General features: G+C 31.9%; 1 protein-coding gene across 1 annotated transcript; it reads left to right on the top strand.

Annotated features, from left to right (window-relative positions):
- Positions 1 to 11,619: 11,619 nt before the first annotated feature.
- On the top strand, positions 11,620 to 22,554 carry LOC111701233 (uncharacterized). The gene is made up of 8 exons (XM_023472421.1): positions 11,620 to 11,717; positions 12,885 to 12,919; positions 13,130 to 13,185; positions 15,113 to 15,292; positions 17,087 to 17,154; positions 17,376 to 17,415; positions 18,503 to 18,524; positions 21,908 to 22,554. The coding sequence occupies exons 3-8, from the start codon at positions 13,147 to 13,149 to the stop codon at positions 21,910 to 21,912; spliced, it is 354 nt and encodes a 117-aa protein (XP_023328189.1). The 5' UTR covers positions 11,620 to 11,717; positions 12,885 to 12,919; positions 13,130 to 13,146; the 3' UTR covers positions 21,913 to 22,554.
- The last annotated feature ends 1,876 nt before the right edge of the window (positions 22,555 to 24,430 follow it).

Consider the following 24,430-nt stretch of genomic DNA (forward strand, 5'->3'; position numbering starts at 1 on the left):
CAAGAGGGGGTGGAGATGAGGGGGGGGGGTGCACGATGCATGTTCCACCCCCCGATAAGTGGTAATTAATGTACGTTGTAAATAATTACTGGTGCACCTCCTTTTTAAAATCCTAATAAAAAACCTAGTTTTGACACTTTGTTCATTTCATATCTACATTTAGAAAATTCATAAATATGTAATTAAAGTAGGACGGGATTTAATAAGTATGAGCTACGATGCTAAACTTCCTACAGCCGGTTCAAATTTGGAACCCTGATTGAAGGTTAAAAATTAAGGAAGGATGAAGGATGAAGGATGAAGGAGTTTAAATTCATTAAATTCTGTCAATGAATTCTTATACTATTGTTTATTTTCTCGAACCTTGTTATCTTTACACCGGACACAATTCTTTTTTATATTTTATTCTTTTAGGTTTAAGAAGAGAGAAATTATTTGTGACTTCTTTGTCCTTAGTGGTGCAGAGTGTCACTGTTAATTGAGTTCAGTGACAGGAGACACAGACACTTATTTCATTTCTTACTCTTACTAAACCATCCAACCATCCAACCATCCAACCATCCAACCATCCAACCATCCAACCATCCAATCATCTAACCATCCAACCATCCAACCATCCAACCATCCAACCATCCAACCATCCAACCATCCAACCATACAAACAGTCAACCAGCCAAATCAAGTTTTAAAAGTCGTCTTTAACTTGGACCAAATCGGAATGAAATATAATATAATTTCTGTTAGGAAACAATAAGACAACCTTCGCAGACATTTTCATCGCAGCTTTTTATTATTTGTCTTAAGTATCTGAAAACAATATTGATGGGGGTTTATCACTCTACTCGCGAAGAGATTGTACGTTTCTGTATTATGTAATGATTTTAGTTACACGGAGCTTTGAAAGTAACTTCGTGTTCTCTTCTTTTAGTGTTATGCCTGACTCACAAACTGTCAAGGAGAACAAGAGCTGAATCAGTGCCCAGTCTTTAATTAAAAAATTCTAAATTAATTTTAGAAATTGGATTGCTTTTTTGCTTAACCCTATCCCGGTTAATGTTTTTCTCCTTGACTAAAAAAACGGTTTGGTACCACTACCAGTCTTCTTTACTCTTCCAATTCTATAATAAAACATTTTTTTTTTAAATTCATAGGTATGGCTTCATGGCATTCAAAGGTCCGGTTGGTGTTTCAAAAGAATCGATATTAAAGCTACTAAGTTTCAGTTCTAATTGTTTTCTGAATTTTAAATCAATTCTGAAATTAAATTATTTTTAATTTTAACAATAAGCTAATTTTTTCTCATTTTCTTTAAAATTTTAAATTTAATTCGATTTAAAAAAAATCTAATTTTTTAATTTGGGAAATTGTTTGGCAGCGCTATACACAGATTTCTTTTTTCAAAATGATCTACTTTAGATTTTAGACTGATACACATTAAATACACTTTTCCATTTTATCTTTTATATTTCAACCTTTTTGATAAATACATTGAATTCATTTTACACATGATTAAACCTCCGCGGTGATAAAGTTTAGAGAAAGAATTTAGCTTTTTAAGGGAGTGCTTGTGATCAGTGTAGAGAGGGTACTTGATGAACAATAATCAAATTATAAAAGCAAAAATAGTGATTTGTTTTAAAACTTGGTTTAGACACACTGCATAAAAACTTTAAACAGTTTGTCAGGACCTCTTTCGTTTTAATAAACACACCCTTTTCATAGCAAACAAATATAAAGTAAATAAAAGTTGTCTTTGTTATATTTCTAACTGGAAATCTTGCTAAAATTTATCTAATAAGGAAAGGAGTTGAGTTTCTCCCACAAACTCTGATTTTCTAATCTCTATATTTTTGTAACCCAATGTCGTAGACCTTAGATATTTCAAACTATTAATACTTACAGATTAATTAAACTAAGTTTGAAATATTAAAGGTTTGCACCATAAGATTACAAAGATATTGGAATCAGAGGACTTTAAATAGTGGCAAAAACTCAATTCCTTTAAATCTTTAAATGAACAGTTTGTTTTTGCGAAATAAAATATCAAGCAAAAAAAATGCGACATTTATTTCTCCATATTATATATAATGATTACAAAAACATTTTTTTAGTTTTAAACTATAAGGTGTAAGGTCATAATTTCTGTAGGCTAATGAATGAAGTTTTTTTTTGTACCCTTTCGAATTGAGAAACAAATAAATTAATTGTTTTTTGATTTATGTTTATTTACAAAAGGTTTAGTTACATATAATATTTATTTTATAAATATAAAAGATATAAAAACATATTCTCGATTTGTAACAAATGTATCTATGTATACATGCACAGAGCAGACAATATTTATATACATAGAGTAAAATTAAGTAAACCCGTCGCTACTGTACCGTACTTCAAGCGTACTTTAAGCGTACTTCAAGCGTACTTCAAGCGTACTTCAAGCGTACTTCAAGCGTACTTTACACATGCTTTAACATCTGTTGGCCGCCCTGGAAAGATAAACCATTTTACACTTCTGGACTTTTTCAAACAAAAACTTAGATATAGAGCGTTTAAATGTTGATTAAAAATTTAGTTCACTTTTTAAGATAAATTTAACAACTGTAAAAAAACTTGTAACGAATATGTGCTGGAATCATACCGCATTATTGTGATGCTCATGTACTGCGTATTTTTTGAAAATTTACATTACATACAGGGTGTCCCACGAAACATGACATTTAATAAATAGCTATTTTTAGTTAAACAAATCTTTTGCTTGATTATATTTTACTTTGAAATCAATTTTGATATAATATGACTCCCATATAATATTTTTATCGATCTTTGGTATCAAACAACTTAACAAATTATGGAAAAAGACATTCTAAACTATTCACCAACTGTCATGTTCCGTGGGACACCCTGTATGTACTTTAAATTAATTTTTAGGCTTAAAGGGACTGACACAATTCATACCGAGAAAAAACATATATAAATAATGTATACACTATGCAATGTAAATGAAAATCTAAATGGAAATATGGAAATATGTTGAAAAATGTGTTAAGTTCGTTTTAATTTAGGCTTTAAAAACAAACAAACAATACACGTATCCCCAGGCACTTAAATACATAGGTATATAGATGTTTGGCGCTAAAATTGTGATTGGGTCGCAGCAACGCTTCAAGCTTCTTTCTCGTCAACTAAATAGCAATCTCAGTCTGAAATAAAGGCTTGGCTTAAATCAGTTTTCAGACAAAGGATTAATGTCGTTCTTATTGCTTGCTTCCCTTCTTTGTAGAGGAATTGATATATAATATGAGTGCAGACAGTTTAGAAAAGCATATTATTCGTCCAGGTATTTGATTTTTAGTCATATTCAAGTTTCATAATTTTGTATTAGTAATACACATTTTATAATTCTATTGATCTCCATTGTTTCCTGTATACTCCGGTAGGGTAGGGGGGGGGGTAGGATGGAGAATATACCTTATCTGGTAGACTCCTGTAGGGTAGGGGGTGGGGGGTTGTAGGAAGGAGAATATACCTTATCTGGAATACTCCTGTAGGTGGTAGGAGGGGGAATATATACCTTATCTGGTAGACTCCTGTAGGGTATAGGAGGGAGAATATACCTTATCTGGAATACTCCTGTAGGTGGTAGGAGGGGGAATATATACCTTATCTGGTAGACTCCTGTAGGGGGTAGGAGGGAGAATATACCTTATCTGGAATACTCCTGTAGGGGGTAGGAGGGGGAATATTGTAGAATCCAGGAGGATTATCACGTCTTGAATTACGACGAGCATAGCCCATCAATACTCCAGTCAAAACTAAAAATCATAAAAACACAGTAATAGTTAGACCATGTTAGTTTAATCTTTTGAACTGTTTTCTAACAAATATAATATTCAGTATGCGGCAAAGGAACTGAGTTTTGTCCTCAATATCTCTGAAACCCATTTCTTGAACTTTGATATTTCAAACTATAAGTTGTGTAAACACTAGTCTAAACTTGAATTTACACCATCAGGTTAAAATATGCAGAGATTAGAAAATTAGAGTTTGTGGCAAAAAATCAATTCCTTAGGAATGGCTTTCTTCTTATTTCTCTAAAATATTTGGCCGTGGTGGTTTCACCTGATAGAATAAAGAATACAGCGAAGACGATGAAGACAAGCTTAACAGTTCCAGACACATAATCTCCAATGGTTCCACTGGCCTACAAACAAATATTGATTAAGTTTACAGAGTTGAAATAATTTTTTATTTTTTATTTTTATAAAATGGCTTAAATGATTTAGATACATATAAAAATGAAAAGTGGTCATTATTTGAGCTTGTTAAGTTACACATTTTAAAATCCTTAGCAAAATATCATTAACAGAAGCAAGAACTGTACACATATATTATATAAAAATGTTGAAATAACAAAGCTGAATATAATTTATAGTAAGATGAAAAAAATATTGAGACTTCGCCACAAACTCAGATTTTCCAATATATATATCTTTGCAGCCTGATGATATCAAACGTCTACGACATTTGGTTGCAAGTATATAGGGCTCATAAAATCAAAGTTTGTGGCAAATAACCAATTTCTTTGTTTTACATAAAAACTGTTTGATTTTGATTAATTTTCTGAAGAACATTTTATTTGATAGATGTGAGGCCGACGTTATGAGTCCCAGGAGGAAACCATGAGTTGATAAATAGATCAGATCTTTGGATATGAAAAATGTATAATAACAGGATGGACAAATAATAAAACCATAAAAACAATGAAAAATGAATGAAAATGTAAGAAAATGAAAGGATGAAAATGAAAGGATGAAAATGAAAGGATGAAAATGAAAGGATGAGGATCAATAAATGAAAATGAATGAATGAAAATGAATGATATTAATGAAATAAATGAAAATTAATAAAATTGATAAAAATTGATGAAAACTGATGAAAATTGATTAAAATTGATGAAAATTGATGAAAATGAATGAAAATGAATGAAAATGAATGAAAATGAATGAAAATGAATGAAAATGTATGAAAATGAATGAAAATGAATGAACATGAATGAAAATGAATGAAAATGAAGGAAAATGAATGAAAATGAACGAAAATGAATGAAAATGAACGAAAATGAATGAAAATGAACGAAAATGAATGAAAATGAATAAAAATGAATGAAAATTAATAAAAAATATTAATATGAATGAACGTGATTGAAAATGAATGAAAATGTATGAAAATGAATGAATGAAAATGAATGAAAATGAATGAAAATGAATGAATGAAAATGAATGAAAATGAATGAAAATGAATGAAAATGAATGAAAATGAATGAAAATTAACAAAAATATTAATATGAATGAACGTGATAGAAAATGAATAAATGAGAATGAAAAATACTAACGAAAATGAATAGTTTGGACGAGATTTTCCCGATATTCATCCTTTCATTCTCCCGATATTCATCCTTTCATCCTCCCGATATTCATTCATTCATTTTCTTTCATATTTATCCTTCATTTTAATCATCTAAATCAACGTCATGATAATTTCGTAAAACTTCTTTAAATTCTTTTGTTTAAAAATTTTTAAATCAAATTTAGTTTATTTCGTAGTTTATAAATATCCTCTTGAAAACACAACTCATGAAAATAAAGTTTGATCTCAATTTTGAAACGACAAGTGACAACATTTTAAACAGTTTTTTGACTTGTGACATCTGAAGTAACCATGAAGTAATGAAGCCTACAAAAGAAAAGCTTAATTTAAATAATTAAACAAGACATTCGTATATATGTTCCCCAAAGCCGGCCAAACGGCTGGGCCGAATGGCCTACATTTTTTTGTGGACACTCATGGGTAGCCTGGGGTGACTGTTATTTTAAAAAAATGTTTAGCTTACAAGTTGAAAACTCTGAAACTTATCAATTTGACATGAGCAGACATGTTGCATGGTGTATATTTTCAGTTCAAAATGTTTACAAATATTATTATCCATACTATATATTGACAAAAATATACATTGATTGGACTTTAACGCAAAATATTAAAGATTTGCTAATTAATAGCTTTATGTAATCTTTAATCAAAAATGATTTAGTAGATAAGAATTCTTCCATCAGTATAATAAAAAAATAATTTAACAAATTCATTTTCATAAATAAATTACGCACCACCAGTGATTTTATCGCTATTAATTAATTTTTAGAAATAAACCTTTCACTATTTACCAGTAAACTTGTGTTGTTCATTAAACTAATTTCAAACCCTATTTTGATCATAAACTGCTAATTGTAACAGAAACTGTATGCAAGCATCCAGGCTAAAATTAACCAACGTTTACATTGTTTTTTTTTCTATGTTAATTTGTAAAAAATAGATTAAATATTAATCATCAATTTGTGTACACCTGTCTCCCATAATCTGATGGGTATCTGTCATGTCCGCTGTAACTACTGTATCCACCGGAACTAAACCTATCATACCTTACCCTATACCTTACCCTATACCTTACCCTATACCTTACCCTTTACCTATACCTTTACCTTAGCAATCTGAAGATATAAATCTTACGCTTTCAAGTATCACTGATTAAACAATTACAATTCATAGTATTGAAAACCTAAGTAAAAGGTTATCATGTTGCATGTAAAGATAAAAGTAATAGAATCTGAGACAAGTATTCAGCTCCGTTACCCCATCTGTTGTTAGCAAAAGTGTATAGTTAGCAAAGCTGTTTTTTAGTGCGCTGCCCTGAAATCGTAGTTTTGAACACAATTGAAAAACAAGAAGATATGACAGTAAATATCAGGTTTATTTACGTTGTCTGTTAGGGTACACTGGCCGTGAAACCAGACAGAAGCAGGCAGTAGAGGGTCCTGCCTTGAATTCAAGCCAATATACCTGGATCTGAAGGGGGGGACAGGATGTAATGGGGAGGGGGGGGGGAAGCAGGTATCCGTAAAATTCGAAATCATGACATTTTGTTTTATTTTATATACTTAAAGTAATTTGTCAAAAAATGGAATATGTTTAGGCTATTATGTACATCAGCCGAATAATATCAAAAATGTGTAATAACTATATCCCTTTAGAAACTGTAAATTTCAAAGAAATTGAGTCTTTGCCACAATTTCTAATCTCGATAATCATTAATCTTCCATAAACTTAATGCGATCAGTGTCCGAATTTAATGAATTTGAGCCGCGTATTAAATCTGCCAAAGATCGGTTTCAATAGAGCGCCGGCTTAAATCTTGAAACATTGAATACAATTTTAAGTTAAACCAACCATATTTGAGCGGCAGTTTAAATTTGAGCCGCCACTTAAATTCTTTAAATTCGGCCTTAGTTCTCTTAGATCAAATATTAAAGGTTTACACCATCAGGTTTAAAAGATGTAGAGATTAGAAAGTTATAGTTTGCGGAGAAGACCCAATTCTTTATGTTGTATAAGAGAGGATAAAAATATAAATCGGTTAAGTCAGTATTATACCTAATATGAAACCTACCTCTCTCCCACTACCTATGAAGCTAACGAACTTGTACACCTTTGATGAATGATTATAATATAAGGAACTGAGTCTTTCTTAAAACCTCAAATTTTCTAATACCTATATCTTTGCAACCTGCAAACTTAGATTATTATATCTTACAGAATTCACCGTTAGAAATATCTAAGGTTTCCGACATTGCGTTCCAAAGATATTGGGACTAGAAAATCAGAGTTTGCGGCAATGCAAAGACTCAATTGCTTTGCAGCAATTTTCTTTAACACTGATAAAGCAAAGAAACTCGTGCTAATCATGTGTATGACTGAAAGTAACTGAAACCGCATATTCGAGAGACCATGTCCATGCAAAGAAGGTATTGTCCGAATCACAATGTACGAGATTCTTAAAAGCTTCTGATCAAGAATGAAGAAAATATCGATGATTATAATTTTGAAAACTTTACTGTCAATTGCGGGTTCTCTACAAATGTGATTTTCGCATTTCCACAGCATTTATGTAGGAATTATCAAAATAAAATACTTTTAAGTCTAAGCCTAAAATAACTTCCACATGGAATGATTAGATACAATTATACCGTTTACATGGAGGGTTACTTGAAATTACGCTTCAGTCACATTAAAAGATCTAATTTAATACCGTTTACATGGAGGGTTACTTACTGAGTATTTCTGTAGATTTCGGAAAATAGACAACATAAGAGAAACTTTCTTATTGTCATACTGTACTTAATGCATAGTGTATACTGTATAAAGCGTACTGTACTTAATGCATAGTGTATACTGTATAAAGCAAAAACTTTTTTAAATGTATGGGTTTTATGTTTTCATGTTTAAAAATTAATACAGAGACCCAGGGATGTAATGCAAGGAAAGTTATTGCGGTCATGTATACTCTGTGTACATATTGAAACCAGTTCTCTTTGGGCGGAATATGTAAACAAGAATAAATGCAACAGTGTTCGTTTAGTATCCGAGGAGCTTTAAAGCATTAAATTTTGATAATTTTGATGATTCACATAATAGTTTCCTATGACCAGAATATTTCATTGATTTTTTTTTATGTGAAAGATGGATCCCATGTCAGGCTGTAACATCCGTCTTGTGTTTACATTACCGCCCAGAGGCAGTACACTGCAATACAAAATATGCGTACACTTCTGAAATAACTTTCCTTGCATTACATCCTTGCAGAGATCTATTTTCATTGTTAACAGGGAGTCTCAGTTTGGACACTAAACTAAAATGACGACATTATACGGCATTAAGATCTTTTTCGAATTACTCGGCATTCATAGCAGCTTTATGTAACTCTTTAAATATAATAAAAGGAATGCTGACCTTGCCTTTTTACCTTCAATATAAATGTTAAACTAATTAATTTTGCAGAGGAGAAGAAATAAGCTTAAAACTGCAGGGAACATATATCTCCCTGCAGTGTTAATTCTTTAAAGCCTCATCCTTTCTAAGTAACCCTGTATACACGTGTATAAGCAAACAATATTGCTTTTTTACTTCATGCTTGACAAGTTGACATTTCCTATTATAGAAGTATTTGCTGAAGCCTAATTTCTTATTTACCTAAATACTAAATTATGCACTGTAGAAGGTTAATGTTAAAAATATGGTTCAAGTAAACCTTCAACTTTACTCCATAATTACTAACTTTGACAACTATAATTTCATATTCCTGGGAAAAGTATTTTTAGATCTGTAATATTTTATTTCTTCAAGAAAACAGCAAACTCAGACGTCAGAGAAATATTTAAATTTGCAAAGATAATTATGGAGATTATACAAGGTGTTCGAATTATCAAATATGGATGAAGACAGTTCTGTCCGTCAAACACTCACATGGCATTTGGACTCCACAGTCGTTTTATCAATCTGTATTTACCTTGTCGCTTTTATAATATCGATCTTATAAAACTTAAAAGTTATCTTTAAATTACAAAATTGGGAAATAATATTGTTTTTAATCAATAACTAAACAGTTTTTAACGATACGAAACAAACTGTTATATCATAATGAAGTATGATGTAGAGTATGATAGAAATAAATGACCGGCCGATCAGATGGCATATTCCGTTAAAAAAAGTTTGTCTGAACCTTAATATATAATATAATATAAAATATTCAATTAAACTGATTTGTGTAGTTTTTGCTTAGGTTTTCCTCATTAAATTCTAGAAACAGATCATTTTTTTAATTGTAAAAAAGATAATTTGCAAACAGATTTAAAGATTCAAGGCAATTATGAGTGATTACTAAAGATTAAAAGAAACCAGTTTGAAATCCTAAAAAAGATAAAGATTTAAAGATTCAAGGCAATTTTGAGTGATTACTAAAGATTAAAAGAAACCAGTTTGAAATCCTAAAAATCTGAAAACAAAATATGAAGATTTCTTCACAGGAAAGTTGCATGTAAAATGTCATTACATAATGATTACATAAACAATAATATCATATTTATTTATTTGTATTTGCATTGGGAACTTTAGTCTTTGTAACATAATTATTTAACTTTTTCTAATAAAAAGGGATGTATACATTCATGGGTGATTAATTAATACACATTTGTAATTTATTCCTAACATTTTTCCCTCTCAAATTAAAAAAATATTTGTTTTTTTCAATATACTTTCATTATATCGATAAAATGAATATGATATGTGATATATCATGGGGTTTTCTTACAATGTAGTTTTTCATGATAATGTAAACTTCAATCAGAATCCTGAACTTTTGAATCCAGAGATGGGTGGGGAAAAATAACGCTAATAATATAACCTTAAAAATTATAATGACAAAAATATAAACAACCAAAAAATATGACCATTTTCGACCAAAAATATGACTATGGTAAAAAATATATATTTTTAGTCGAAAATAGTTATAATATTAGCTAAAAATAGTTATAATATTAGCTAAAAATAGTTATAACATTAGCTAAAAATGATTTTGTTTTTAAGCTCCCCTGCAGACACAAGTGAAAGACTTTTCTCGAAGTTTTTCTCTTGAAATGATGAAGTGACTTCGGTTGGGACCAGTTTACCGAGGTTTGCCGTGACCCGGCGGTAGACCGAGGATTAAAGAGAACCCCCCTCCCTCCCCTGAGGAGTATAAATTGTATACATAAACCTCAATTCTTCCATTTCATTCATTGTTAACCTTTCCATGGGACAAGCAGACCATCCATGGAAATATTTTGGATTTAAAAAAATTTAAGAATATTTTTAAGAATGAGTTTGAATTAGTTTACCATGAATTCCGTCTATTTAACAGGATTGTATACATAAAATATGAAACTACTTAATAAGTCACAATACTACGAAATTAGGATTAAATATTCATTCATTGAACATTGCTATTCGAATTTTATTTGATCTACCAAGAGAAACCAATAGATATTTCATTGAGCCCATTTCTAATGTTCCTCATATTAAAACAGTTTTATGCACTCGTTTTGTACAATTTGTGACCAGTTTATAAGTTTCCTTACCGCTTAAAAATACCCCTGAAGCGCAAAATGATGAGCAAAATTTTCAATCGCGCTATACTATATTTGTAGATAGATTTAAAAGCAACTATTAATATGGAACAATGCATAATATGCAATTAGAGCTCGAAACTTATAATTTATATATTTTATCAATATTTGACATAGATCGACTTTTAGTCCAAAGCACAGTTTAAGCATTTTCTAAAATTACTCCAGAAAATCAAGCTTTGGTGTAAAACAAAAATCTAAACGCATTTCAGAATTCTATTTGAAATTCTATTTTATAAATTGAAGGGTTTCCAGTAATGAATTTTTATTTGTCATTCATCGTCACTGTGAATTATCCAAGGGGAAAGATCAATGATATACGACATTATTGGTACGAATTTGTGACCTCGTAGCTCCTGTAGTTTTGATTTAACGCACAAACGAAGAATTTTGACAATGCCCTCCTGAAAACCAAAGCTAACAACAATGATAAATGTTAAAATGTACAAGTAAAGAGCTACATTGAATTGGTACGGCCAGCCTTCTATCCTATGCGACAATATTAATAAGTAGAAAGTATTTTCGAATATGTTTTTTGCTCACCCTGTATTATATTGTATTATATAATTCTGATCTACCCTTTGGATTTTGGTTCGGAGGAAATGGTCCTGTTCGGAGGCAAGTTGGAGGCTCCGGCCCACGATCCCCTGATATACCTTTGCAACAACGGTAAACAATATATCAATCCTTAAAATATCTGCTACTTTTCTATGCAACAATTTTTCTCTTTTAATCGCGTAAATTTCTAAACTTTCAAGAAAGTCTTACTTGAAAGTTTTCAATTGGTATTCAAGCCATCTTACAATTTTTGGGTCTGTCATAAAACACTTTGGACTCCCTCTTTCCGCCCTGCATCCTCCCCAAACCCGCTATCAATTTTTTACAAGATCTCGTTTTCAACTCTATTTTTCAACAGCATTATTTTATGTCGAGCGCTACGGCTAAGCATGCTAGGGGAGCCAAGCTCTGCGGCTAGAATAGGTTTGGGGACTGGATGCTGCAGCCAAATCTCGGGTCTGTCCTAGAGAACGATTTTTGGACCCCCCAACCCACCTGGCCCATCCCACCTCCTATCAATTTTGGACATGACCACTTATTTTTCAGCAAAATTATTATTATTATTTTTTTTATTTTTTAGGGTTAGGTTAGGTTAAGCCAATTTTTGGGCCGAGCTTTGTGGCTAGGACAGGCTAGGGGGTCGAGCGCTGCGGCTAGGACAGGCTAGGGGGTCAAGCGCCGCGGCTAGAACAGACTAGGGGGTCGGGTGCTGCTTCCACATGACCAATTATATCCATATGTTACATATGAGATCAATGTACAAAACTGACCTTTATCGGAGACCCACAATATTTATTATATATATTATATGATAATTATATAATATATATATATTAGGGGTATCAAGAAAATTTTTCTACGAAAACCTTGCGATCTTTGAGAAAACCATGGGGTCTCTGATTAAAATCATAGGGTCTCCCTGGAAGATTTTGTGATTTTGGGGGTGTTTAATTCTTAGGGTCTCCAATAAAACTTGGGTCAACTATAAAAAAAGTCAAATGAGACTCGAGAGTTATTCGATTAGATGATCGTGAAGATGAAATTCGAGAGGTATTCCATTAGATGATCGTGAAGATAAGACTCGAGAGGTATTCGATTAGATGATCGTGAAGATGAGACTCGAGAGGTATTCGATTAGATGATCGTGAAGATGAGACTCGAGATGCATTCGATTAGATGATCATGAAGGGTCGTCTCCGATAATATCCAACGAAAATCTTTCTTCCCAGACTAATTACTATTTAAATTTTAGTTTTAACATTTATCTTTTTATTACAGATCTGGCCGGAGTATAAACACTAGAGAACTGCCAGGTAATTATAGTTTTTTTTTATTTTGCCTTTTGTACAGTCAATCTCACATATATGAATACATTTAGATTGGTTGAAGTATTTTTACCGTATCAAAGAGAAACTTTCAGTAAATTCTCTGAACTCTTTCTCTTAATGACAAATGAAAATTAAAGAATAAGAATTTCAATTATTCTGGAAAGTTTGAGTTTTAATTTTATTTTTCCTGATCAGATGCTGGAAAGACTGACATGGCTGATCTAATTGCTGAACTGCTGCTGATGAATTTGGTAAGAGTTGCGTGGAGTTGCAAAAAATTAAATATCCTCTTTTACAGTGCGCTTGACGGAATTATGGCGGACAGGGAAAATTTCATATTTATTAAGATTAAATGTTTCTATTTTCGTAAGATCTTATAAAGGTTGTCTTTACTTATATCGTCTTCGATTTTAAATGCTGCGAGAGGGGGGGGGGGTCATTTTGTGACCACAATTAATGAATTAGAGAGAGGTGTCTGAACTACCCGCCGCTGGTTCAATTCCTGAATCACCAATTCAAGGGTAAAGATTTGTGAGGATTTTAATTGTTGATTTAGTATTTATGATTTGAACAGGCTCATTGTATAGTTTAGCGAACATTACAATGCGTTATATTAACTGTCTCAGCATCAAGCGACTTACCTCGATATCATTTTACAAATTTACAAATTTACAAATTTACAAATTCCTTAAATTTTTTTCTCAAACGGAAGTTTAGCTCCTTAACTTTTGGGGGAAAGTTGTCAAAGTTTCCCACCTATGCAATGGGATGGGTAGCCGAAGTTCACAAGTTTTGCCCTCAGATCTATGTTGGACACAATGAGACTGAATTCTATGAACTACAGGTTCATCACACAGGATGAGACTTCAGAGACAGCTGTATAAAATTACACTAACTTGTTGCCTTGTATCCAGGATTCCCTTCAACTATAAGACATGTTAAGACGACATTTAAGGCAGAAGATTTAATTTAAACTTGGGATCGTAATATTTGATAAGTTTCAAGTCGTCTTTATACAGTCTCATTACTTGTGGGTAACCCTGTACCTACAGCTGGTTCAGCGACCTAGCTCAAATTCTTGTAGTTTGGTCCCTTCTCACATAAAGGGTGTTAAAAAATGTAGGGCACTTTTTCGTTTTTGAGTTTGTTCATCTGTTTTTTTGTCCCCGTTACTTAAACTATGGCTTGAATCCAGATTTTAAAATGTAAGCCATAGTTTAATTAGAAAAACATACACACAGCTATAGATTAAGAACAACACAGATAGAACACTAGATGTCATATTTTCAAGATTTAGGGGTTTTTTGTTCATAAGAAACCTGAGACAGAAGCCCTTTTGACTTACGTGCATGTAACGTAAAATTCTTGTAATTCAAAGCAGCATGCGCGTAACTCCTTTTAGATTCTTCCTCAGGGTTATTGTGAACGAAAAATCCCTAAATCTTGAAAAGACGACATCTAGTGTTCTGTTTGTGTTGTTATTAATCTAAGCTCACAGCCCTCAAAATTAATCATAAGCGTTTACATTTTACCCCATGCATTGATTGTTTCTTGTAATGTATTTAGATCGTTTAGAAAGGAATTAAGTCTTTGCCACAAATTCAGTTTTGTAAAACCTATATCTTTGCAACCTTATGATGTAAACCTTTGATATTTCAAACTTACATTATTTGATCTAATAGCATTCATAGTTTGAAATATTAAAGGTCTACGACATTGGGTTGCAACGATATTGAAATTAGAAAATCCGAGTTTGTGGCAAAAACTCAATTCCCTTACAATATTTCTTTTGCAAAGAAAAGGAATAATTGTCAATGCAAGTCTTGATGCAAGCTTAGTTTAGTACTTTTGCATTCATTCTCAAGTTTAGATTCTTTATCATCATTAATCAAGGATATTTATCAAATATTTGGTGAATAGTTGGTTTTGTCATCATAGCACTTGGTTCGCATTCAACATTGTTCAATTTATTACTTTATTTTATAAAAAATTCTTTCTAATTTTAATGACAATTTGAATTTTCTTTATTTATTGTGAATTTGATATAAAAGTAATATCGTAATATTCATCATAAATTGTTTTTAAATTATGTTTAATACAAATAAACATTGTTCACTATCTTGTGCGCTCCAATTTAATTTTATTTAATCACATGGTTGGAAATATCTCAATGTTTAGAAGAGAGAGGTAAGCGCGGTTAATGGGGAGGCCGGTGGCGAGGCTAGTTTTGCTCCCCAAATGTACCGACCCTACGCGAGGCTGGCCGCACACTATGCCTATGACGATGCCCAGGAAGGGCTTGAACAAGAATTTCTTGAAAGTCTCCGAAATAAGAAAAGATCTCCCGAGGTTGCCCAGGTATAATAATTGTATTTCATCCGCACAGTCATCTGTGAATTTTATGTATTATGAAAGCTCTTTTAAATTCGTACCGGTCTATCCCTATCCTCGAACTATTCTGGGATTAACTCTGCTCCATAATTGACTATATATATAGGGATGGGCAACAGCCAGATTCATTTAACAGAAACTTTTTTTGTTTACGACAATATGAAAAGGTTCCAACATTTTAAAACTTTATTCTGTTTGCTTTTATCAAACATGCAAATTTGATACCATAGAAAAAAATATACGGCAGAAACGATCGTTTTTGTGTTTTAAAAATGATAGTTTTTTGTTCGTTTTTTCCTTATATTTTCACCTAGGATGACAAATTTGCATGTTTGATAAAAGCAAACTTCAGCAGAATACAATTTTAAATCTTTGGACCATTCTAATACTGTTTTAAAACGTTTTAAAAGTCTAAACATATTAAAAGATTCTGTAAAACGTAGCTATTGCCCATCGCTATATTTGTACATAATTTGAAGCTGATTCTTTAAATAAATATATATGAATAAATATAAATATATAATTTTGTAAAATTTTTAAAATCCACGAAAAAATAAGATTAAATATGCAAACTTTTTTTGTTATATTTATTATATTTTTCAAAGAGAAGATGCTCACAGATAGAGCCACACTTAAAAATTTTAATAGAAGCCTAATATTTGAACGATAGAACAATAGAACATTTAAAATTATTGATTTCTATCATATCCGCGCGCCTGGCTTTTAGATTTGTATGTATTTACGTATATTAAATTTTCTGTGTCAATGGGAACCTATTTCAGGAAAACGGAGAAAGGTTAAATGACGTCGATTAAATTAGATTTTGGAATATTAGTTTTGTAGAGGAACAATCATTTTTTTTGGACATTTTTGCAAAGGTTTCTTTATCTCCCACTTTAAAATGAATAAAAGCGGGAGAATTTAGAAATAGGGTGTAACAAATGGCGCAACGACATCTGCTCTATTTCCAAATGCTCTAAGGCCATTTTCTCTAGTTCCATTTGATCTATCAAGTCATTTGATCTATACGTCATTTGCTCTATATTCAATCTGCTCTATACCTCATTTGCTCTATGACTAAACACGTCATTTGCTCTATAACCTAAAAATAGCTTTTATTGGAATTCCTGAGCGTAACTTGACTGTGAAATGCGGTTTTTTTTTGGAAAATTCGCAAATTGCAGATTTAATCAGTTCTTCAAAGTTCATCATGACAGAGAGACTGCTTAATAATAAGAGGGGTAAAAAAAACCTAATATGTGGTGAAAACCATATTTAGCTTGGTCTCACAATATGCACAAATACCAGACAAACAAAACTATCTCCAGGAAGTTGGCGGAATAATGAAACTGTAGGAAGAACTGTAAAATGTAAAATTGTAAAAATATAGTTTTAATATGATTAGATGTTTGTAAAATATGTTTATAGAGCAAATGACGTGATTACTCATAGAGCAAATGTTGAGTAGAGCAATTGGACCATCACAGTCATAAAAATGTTTATAGAGAAAATGACGTGTTATGTCATAGATCAATTGACGTATAGAGCAGATGACATATAGAGCAAACGTCGTGATCTATGAGCTATAGAGCAAATGGTTAATAGAGCAAATGGAACTAGAGCAAATGGCCATAGAGCAAATGTGGAAATAGAGCAGATGTCGTAGCGCCGTAACAAATGTTCTTAAAGGACTGCAGTGATATAAGACATATTCAGAAAAGCAAGAGTTAATTTTGACATTTTTAAAATAATATTGCTTAGGCTCTATCCCAGTTTAAGAACGAGAGAATGGTTTTAATGGGAGGAAACCCTGGAAACAAGATTTTGAGGAAACCAACTTTTTTCCTAAACTTTAAAGAAGTTTTTTTCTTTCATATTTTTAATTCTTAAACATTTTTGGTTAAAAGATAGCTTGAAAGCATACCTTTCACCTATAATTTATTCTAAAGCCAGCAAACACGCTATTTGTATTTATCTGTTTTATCTTCAACCAATTATATATTTTATCTTCAACCAAGTATATATTTGTTGAAAAGTTGAAGTACTCCAGGCCCCCAGCAGATTGGGGCAAAATGCTGATGAAACGACAGGTACTATTTTTATACAGTTTAACCCGGAACTTTGGAGTCATAGAAAGAACTTATAAAAATGTCGTTTTGACAATTTTTCAATGTGTTTTATGCTACCATATACCTAAATATCAGTAATTTAAAAAAATAGCCATAAAATAAACAGGAACAGTTTTAAAGAGCTTAATTTAATTGTTTACTATTGTATGTTTAGCTCCAAAACTAAATATTACAATAAAATTACAGAAACTGATTTTTAGAAATTTGTTCAATTTAAAACTAAATATCTGCAGTATTCCATTATCATAGGGGTAGAAAACGCAATTTTATAACTTCTTTCGATGTCTCCAAAGTTCTGGGTTTAACTGTAATATATTCAAAATAAATACGGCGAAGTGTCATTTTATATTCAATTATTAGTGTGTTTATCATCAGACTAAAAGTACCCATATAATATAAAAAAGATCGAAGTGTGTAGATGATTTCTGAAAAAAAATGGCCAGAGATCGGAACAAACTTTTCAAAAACATTCGATTTTTCATTTTTTGGTCAATTAAAGCAGGCTAACGAAAATAGAATTTTTACACTTTTTCCCGGTTGTTGCAAGTTTTTGGCGTATATTTTTAAATATGCCAAAACATGACAAGTGCGTCTCTGTCTTTAAATTGCTCTCTGTCTTTTCTTTCAAATACTACTTCTCTCTTTAAACAAAACATTTAAAAATATTTTTTTTTCACGTAGAAAAAATAGTTCTGCACAATTTTATTACAATGAAGAAAATAATTGAAGAAAATGACACAGTGCCGTAACTACTCTTTTACCCAATATTATAAATCTACCTGTTGTACATGCTTCTATAATACCCCCCCCCCTGGCCCTCCTATTTTAAAAATTTCAAAACCAAGATTAACCATAAAATATTTTAAAATGGTTTTAATCAAATCTTGATTGCAAAGCAAGTGGGAAATTTTCAATTTACAGATAGAGGGACTAATTGCAAAAATTCCAAATGCATGAAATAAATTTGAATATACTCCCTGTACGCCTTGTATTTATGAATAAAAATTAAATTATTAGACGACTATGTACATATAATTGCTATTTGCAGAATCAGCTGATTTTTAATCCAGGTTTGGTTTATGTTATATGTTTAATTCGTTTGGGCTAAAAAGGTGTACACGTGTAAACCCCATGATGGTATTTAACTTTGTTTACTTAACGTATTTGCTTTTGTAAAGTGCAAAGTTTAAAATGTGTAAAATGTGTACGTCTTTTTTATATTTATTATCGTTCAATGTGCTATATAAAGATTTTTTATCTAAGAATTTTAAAATAGATTTTCCAATCTCTGTTGATGTTTGCATGACCTGAATTAATGGATAAATGTGTCAACAAAAGACTAGTTTTTTTACATTCTATCTTTTATTTATAGAAAATAAATATCTATGTGTTTACTGAAAGAACTACTGAATTAGCAAAAAGTTTTAAATGAATTTACATTATTTTATAAAGAGCTTTTTTCCAACATTGGGTAGCAATGATAATGGAATTAGAAATTCAGAGTTTGTGACAAAAACTGAATGAGAAAATTTGAGTTTGTGGCAAAAATTCAATTCTTTTGGACAATATATTAAAAAAAATATTTCTTACAGTAAATGCAAATTATGATTTTCTAGAGTCAATAATTAACTTTTTTGAAAAGCATATTTTAAAAAAAAGCTTAGGCAAGTATTCTATTAAATAAACAATCATACTTTTTCCTTTGCTTTCCAATATTTTTATTGATACATGATTCCTTCATGTTCATCTTTAAGTTATATATAATAAATACAGTGGTAGGCGATTATATCAATACAATAAAGACGACTTTCGATTACAATTTTGATATCAAGCTTTTAAACAGCATGGATACACATAAACATGGAAACAAAGAGAAGCTGTCTATTATAAAAGCTTCTTTTTAATTACTTGTAAACTTGTAAGTCGAAAAAAAACTTGTAAACAATCTAAACATAAACAAGTCGCCTTCATTATATTGATATAATCGAATTATAAACCCCTAGGAAGGATAACTGAATCCCTCCAGTGGAATTATAACCCCCCAGGAAGGATATCTGAATCCCTCCAGTGGAATTATAAACCCCTTGGATGGATAAATGAATCCCTCCAGTGGAATTATAACCCCCCAGGAAGGCTATCTGAATCCCTCCAGTGGAATTATAAACCACCAGGAAGGACATCTGAATCCCTCCAGTGGAATGTAAATCACCCTGCGTAAAGTTTTAAATTATAAAAAGCATTTTTTGAAACCCCTCCAGTGAAAATAAAATACCTCCGGTGGTCTCCAGTAGAATCGAAATATTACTACGAACTTCTTTGAGTCCATATTTTCCGAAATTTAAAGTTCATGTTGCATGTACAATGTGGTTTCCCATAAAAGGAAGAGACTTGAATAACGACTGAGAACTCAACAGGTTGAATTTAATCTCCTCCTTTACATCAAGTCTTTCAATGGTTTAATATTTTAGTCAGCAAAGAAGGAAACAAGTTTACAGCTGCAGGGAACAGTAAGTGTTGTAAAGATGACAGAATAATGTTCCTACAGTCATCTCTCAAGTCTCAACCTTTTTGGGTAACCCTGTGGGAAATGTATGCAGACTAAACTGTGTACAATGTACTGCGTACAGTGTACAGTGTTGTTTACAGTGTACAGCATACTGTTTACAGTTTTCAACAGAGTACTGTGTACAATGTACAGCGTACTGTGTACATTGTACAGCGTACTGTGTACATTGTACAGCGTACTGTGTACAGTGTACGGCGTACTGTGTACAGTGTTATCCAGAGACCCCTGTACAATGTTATACAGCGTACTGTGTATAATGTTATACAGGGTACTGTGTAAAATGTTATACAGCGTACTGTGTACAATGTTATACAGTGTTCTGTGTACAATGTTATACAGCGTACTGTGTACAATGTTATACAGCGTACTGTGTACGATGTTATACAGCGTACTTTGTACGATGTTATACAGCGTACTGTGTAGAGTGTACAGTGTACACTGAACAGTGTTATACAGCTAACTGTGTACAGCGTACACCGTAAAGTGTACAGTGTACAATGTACATGTATTTTTTCTACAGCGAACTTTTATGAAGCTGTAATATTCTGTGTTTTCTTATCTACTTTTTATACTTTAACATCAAGATGAATTCTTTATCATAATATATGGTGAAGTATATTGGCTGTTTATATAGATTTTTAACGACAGAAAGGGCCATTAATTTTGTTTGAAATCCAGTCTATTTAACCTATTTTTACCCATTATACAAAAGTTATTGATATATTTTAAAGCTGTGAATTAAAATAAAAGTAAAATTTTAAAGTTATTGAAGTCCTTTCAATTACATTAAAGTTATGGATGATCAAAAGTAAAATGTTTTCAACAAAAAAAGGTCTTGTTTTTTTTCAGAAGGATTTCAAATTTCAATATCAGTGACTTTGCAAATTATTTCTTTTCAAGCCAAGACGTATTTCACTAAATTTTTTATTAATTCCTTATGGTTTGCAAAACAAAAATTGTAGTAAACATAAAAAAGGAATAATTAATCTTAACTTTTATTTTTATCAAATTTTCTCAAAAGTCCAACAAGTTTGGAAATTCAAAAATATGTTTAATCCAACATTTCTTATCGCGCTACTACTGTTTGTTATTATTAGTGTCTGATGAGTAAATCTAACTAATTGTTGTTTAAAAGTTGTTTAGTCTATAGCTCGTTAGCTGTAAAAAATTATTCACAGCTGTATAAAGGGTCATTTAAAATTTAAAACTTGATTTTTTTAAAAATTTGGAAATAAAAATCTTTAAAAAATTGAATTGCTAATTGTTAAAATAACATGGGATTATTTTAAGCTAAGTTCAAATGTAAAACTCTAAGTCTGTCGTTATTTACAGATTTTGATGTTGTATTAAATGCTTTAAAACCCAATTAAACAAGGATTATTTTTAATAATGAAACTTCTGTACAAAACAGAAAAAACCAAAAAATATATCATGAATTTTTCTATAAGATAAGAAATTGTTTCGCGAAAATTTCGCAAAAAATTTTATCTCGAAAATTTTGAATTTTTTCGCATTTCGTTTGCTTGCAAAAAATATGAACATTTTCGCTTTTTTTCGACTTTAATCTTTTTCGCAAAACATGATCTAATAAAATTTCTAACGCCGAACTTAATTCATTGCGAAATACGAAAAAAAAATTTCGGATTATTTCGCGAAAGTTTTCGTTCCCTGGAAACCCTAGACTACCCACCCACTTGTTTACCTATATCATCATTTCATTGTACTTGGTACAATGTTCATGCTTTATAAAGTTTATCTTCATTTGTCACAAAATGTTAAGATGATGTTTTGATATAACAAAGTGACTCTAGAGTCAGGGTTTCAAGATATACAAAAACCGTTAAATATCATTTCTTTACCTTTGTAATAATACAATTTTTTTTTCAGTCTAACTTGAAGAGAGAGTTAATACTTCCATTCCCTCGTCTTGGTTAAGAATGGCTCTACTAGATACACTTACAGGCATTTCTACTGGAGCCATCTAGCGATAGCTCTACTAGAGACACCTAGTGGTAGCTTTTGGAGCCCCCTTCTGGCAGCTCTACTGGAGCCCCCTTCTGGCAGCTCTACAAGAGACACCTAGTGGTAGCTCTACTGGAGTCCCCTTTTGGCAGCTCTACTAGAGACACCTAATGGTAGCTCCACCGGATCCCCGTAGTTGTAGCTTTATTAGAGACACCTAGTGGTAGCTCTACTGAAGCCCCCCAGTGGTAGCCCTACTAGAGCCACCTAGTGGTAGCTTTACTAGAGCCACCTAGGGGAAGCTTCATTAGAGACATCTAGTGCCGTGGCAGCTATATACAAATACTAGAGCCACCTAGCGGAAGCTCTACTGGGTACACCTAGTGGAAGCTTTACTAGAGCCCACTAGCGGAAGCTCTACTAGAGACATCTAGCAGCAGCTTTACTACAGACACCAACCAGTGATAAATGGAAATTAAAGCATTATATTAAACAGTAGTGGTTGCATACAAATAAATACAAAAATTATTAGCCTTGTTTCTTAATGTCAATAAATGTATTTACAAATGGGATTCAGATTAATGGTATTTTTGAGAGACAGAGAACACTTTTACTTTATAGTATATTAAAGCTATCCAGATTTAAATGACAAACATGAAGAATTATAAATAAAAATGTTTATAAGTATACATATGAGGACGGTAGATTAAGGATCAGGTAAACGGTGTAAAACATAGTTAATTCATGAAATCATGATAAGGTTTCTATGACTGTATCACATCCACCCAACGGATATCCGTCCTACGAAACTTCGGACCTATCCGCACGTGGTTTTTCAGCAGCTTCAAGTTGTTGTTGGTCCGATGTACTGTAGGTCGGATACACACTTCATTAAAAAAAGTTAGTGTATCAGACCCACAGTATATCAGGTTGCACAGCTTTCCTAAGTTTGTTTCACTCTTCTGTAGGTCGGATGCACAATATTTGTAGGTCGGATGCACAATATTATAGGCCGGATGCACAACTTTGGTAGGTCAGATGCACAAATTTGGTAGGTCGGATGAACAAAAAAGTTAGTGTATCGGAACTACTGTAGGTCGGTGCACAGCTTTCTTAAGTTGGTTGCACTCGAAATTCTTCAGGTCGGACTCAAAATAAATGCCGAAACCTAACATAACCACACAAATCGGTTATAACTTGTCATATGATAAATGTGGTCGCAGCGCTCGGTCCCCTAGCCTATCCTAGCCACAGCGATTTTTTTTTTTTAAAGCGATGCATGTGCAGCCCATCCCTATTTCCATTGTGGTCTTCACAACCAAAATCCCTCTGTATTTTAAATACAAAATTGTATTGCTAACACGGTGGGATATTTTAGGGGGTCATGGGGGGGGGGGTGACTGTTTTGTACCAATACTCCTCTTAAAATGAATTTGTCTTGTGTTTCATGTTGATAATGGACAAAATGAATATATTCTGATAATCTTTTCATTTACAAACATTGTATTAATTGTAGCAGCATTGAACTATAATGATTTCAATTTATTACTTTTCCCGTTCATAAATTTATCCTTGAATGGACCTGTAATCCCGCAATATATTTATATGTCGTCTTTGTTACAGCGATTATATCGGAAGAAAAACATATGTTTTATAAAATAAGTACGAGAAAGCACAGGGGTTTCGCGATAATCTGAATAAATAAATATATTTTAATTTCTAACAGCCATAAAGAAAAGATTTAGTGGCTGCAGCACCCTAAATCTTGATTTAGTCAGAGGAGCTTGTAGAAAAATCCTATTTTAAGAGTTTTCAATGCAATAGGGGGGTTTCGGTCGAAATTCTTAACTATAACATAACATTTAAACAATTCTTAGAGATTTCTCTCAAAAAAAAATTCTTAAGCGGCTAAGTCCTACTTGACATAAATAGATGTTTCTGGAATAAATTCATTTTGACTGACCCTCCCCTAATACCCCACTGTGGGGGGGGGGGTACCCTTGCTAATGATTGGTTTATATCTGGTAAAAGGATTAAAAGATGCGCACTAAAACATATTTTCTCCGATTCAGCAAGTTTACCGATCCAACAGAAAATATTTACTCATCTTGAAACAAGTTAGCAGTTCATTTTAGTTTAACGTTTATATTATACCACATGTATAAAACTCTGGAATAGAAATATTTACTCATCTTACATCATGTTAGCAGTTCATTTTAGTTTAAAGTTTATATTATAATTTTCTGATTCTCTCTGTACGTACGTATTTGCCTTTTCAAGAGTTCAAATCGTTTGTTTTTGCGACAACAAAAATAAGTTTAAAAAAACAAAAAACAATATTATTCCAATGAAAATGCCACTTTATACAAGCAAAAAATATTTGAACAGCCTCAGAGGCTCAGACCAGTCTTTTGAGCTATGTCAAAAAAAGTCCAAAAGGAAAAGAAT

The sequence above is a fragment of the Eurytemora carolleeae genome, unplaced genomic scaffold (genome assembly GCF_000591075.1).
Source record: "Eurytemora carolleeae unplaced genomic scaffold, Eaff_2.0 scaffold175, whole genome shotgun sequence".
Classification (NCBI taxonomy): domain Eukaryota; kingdom Metazoa; phylum Arthropoda; class Copepoda; order Calanoida; family Temoridae; genus Eurytemora; species Eurytemora carolleeae.

Excerpts from the sequence above, each read along its gene's own strand:
- LOC111701233 (XM_023472421.1), top strand. The coding sequence starts at position 13,147 with ATGGCTGATCTAATTGCTGAACTGCTGCTGATGAATTTG. Across the intron at positions 13,186-15,112 it reads AACTGCTGCTGATGAATTTG|AAGAGAGAGGTAAGCGCGGT; the intron begins GTAAGAGTTGCG and ends CTCAATGTTTAG. Across the intron at positions 15,293-17,086 it reads GATCTCCCGAGGTTGCCCAG|GCTCTATCCCAGTTTAAGAA; the intron begins GTATAATAATTG and ends AATATTGCTTAG.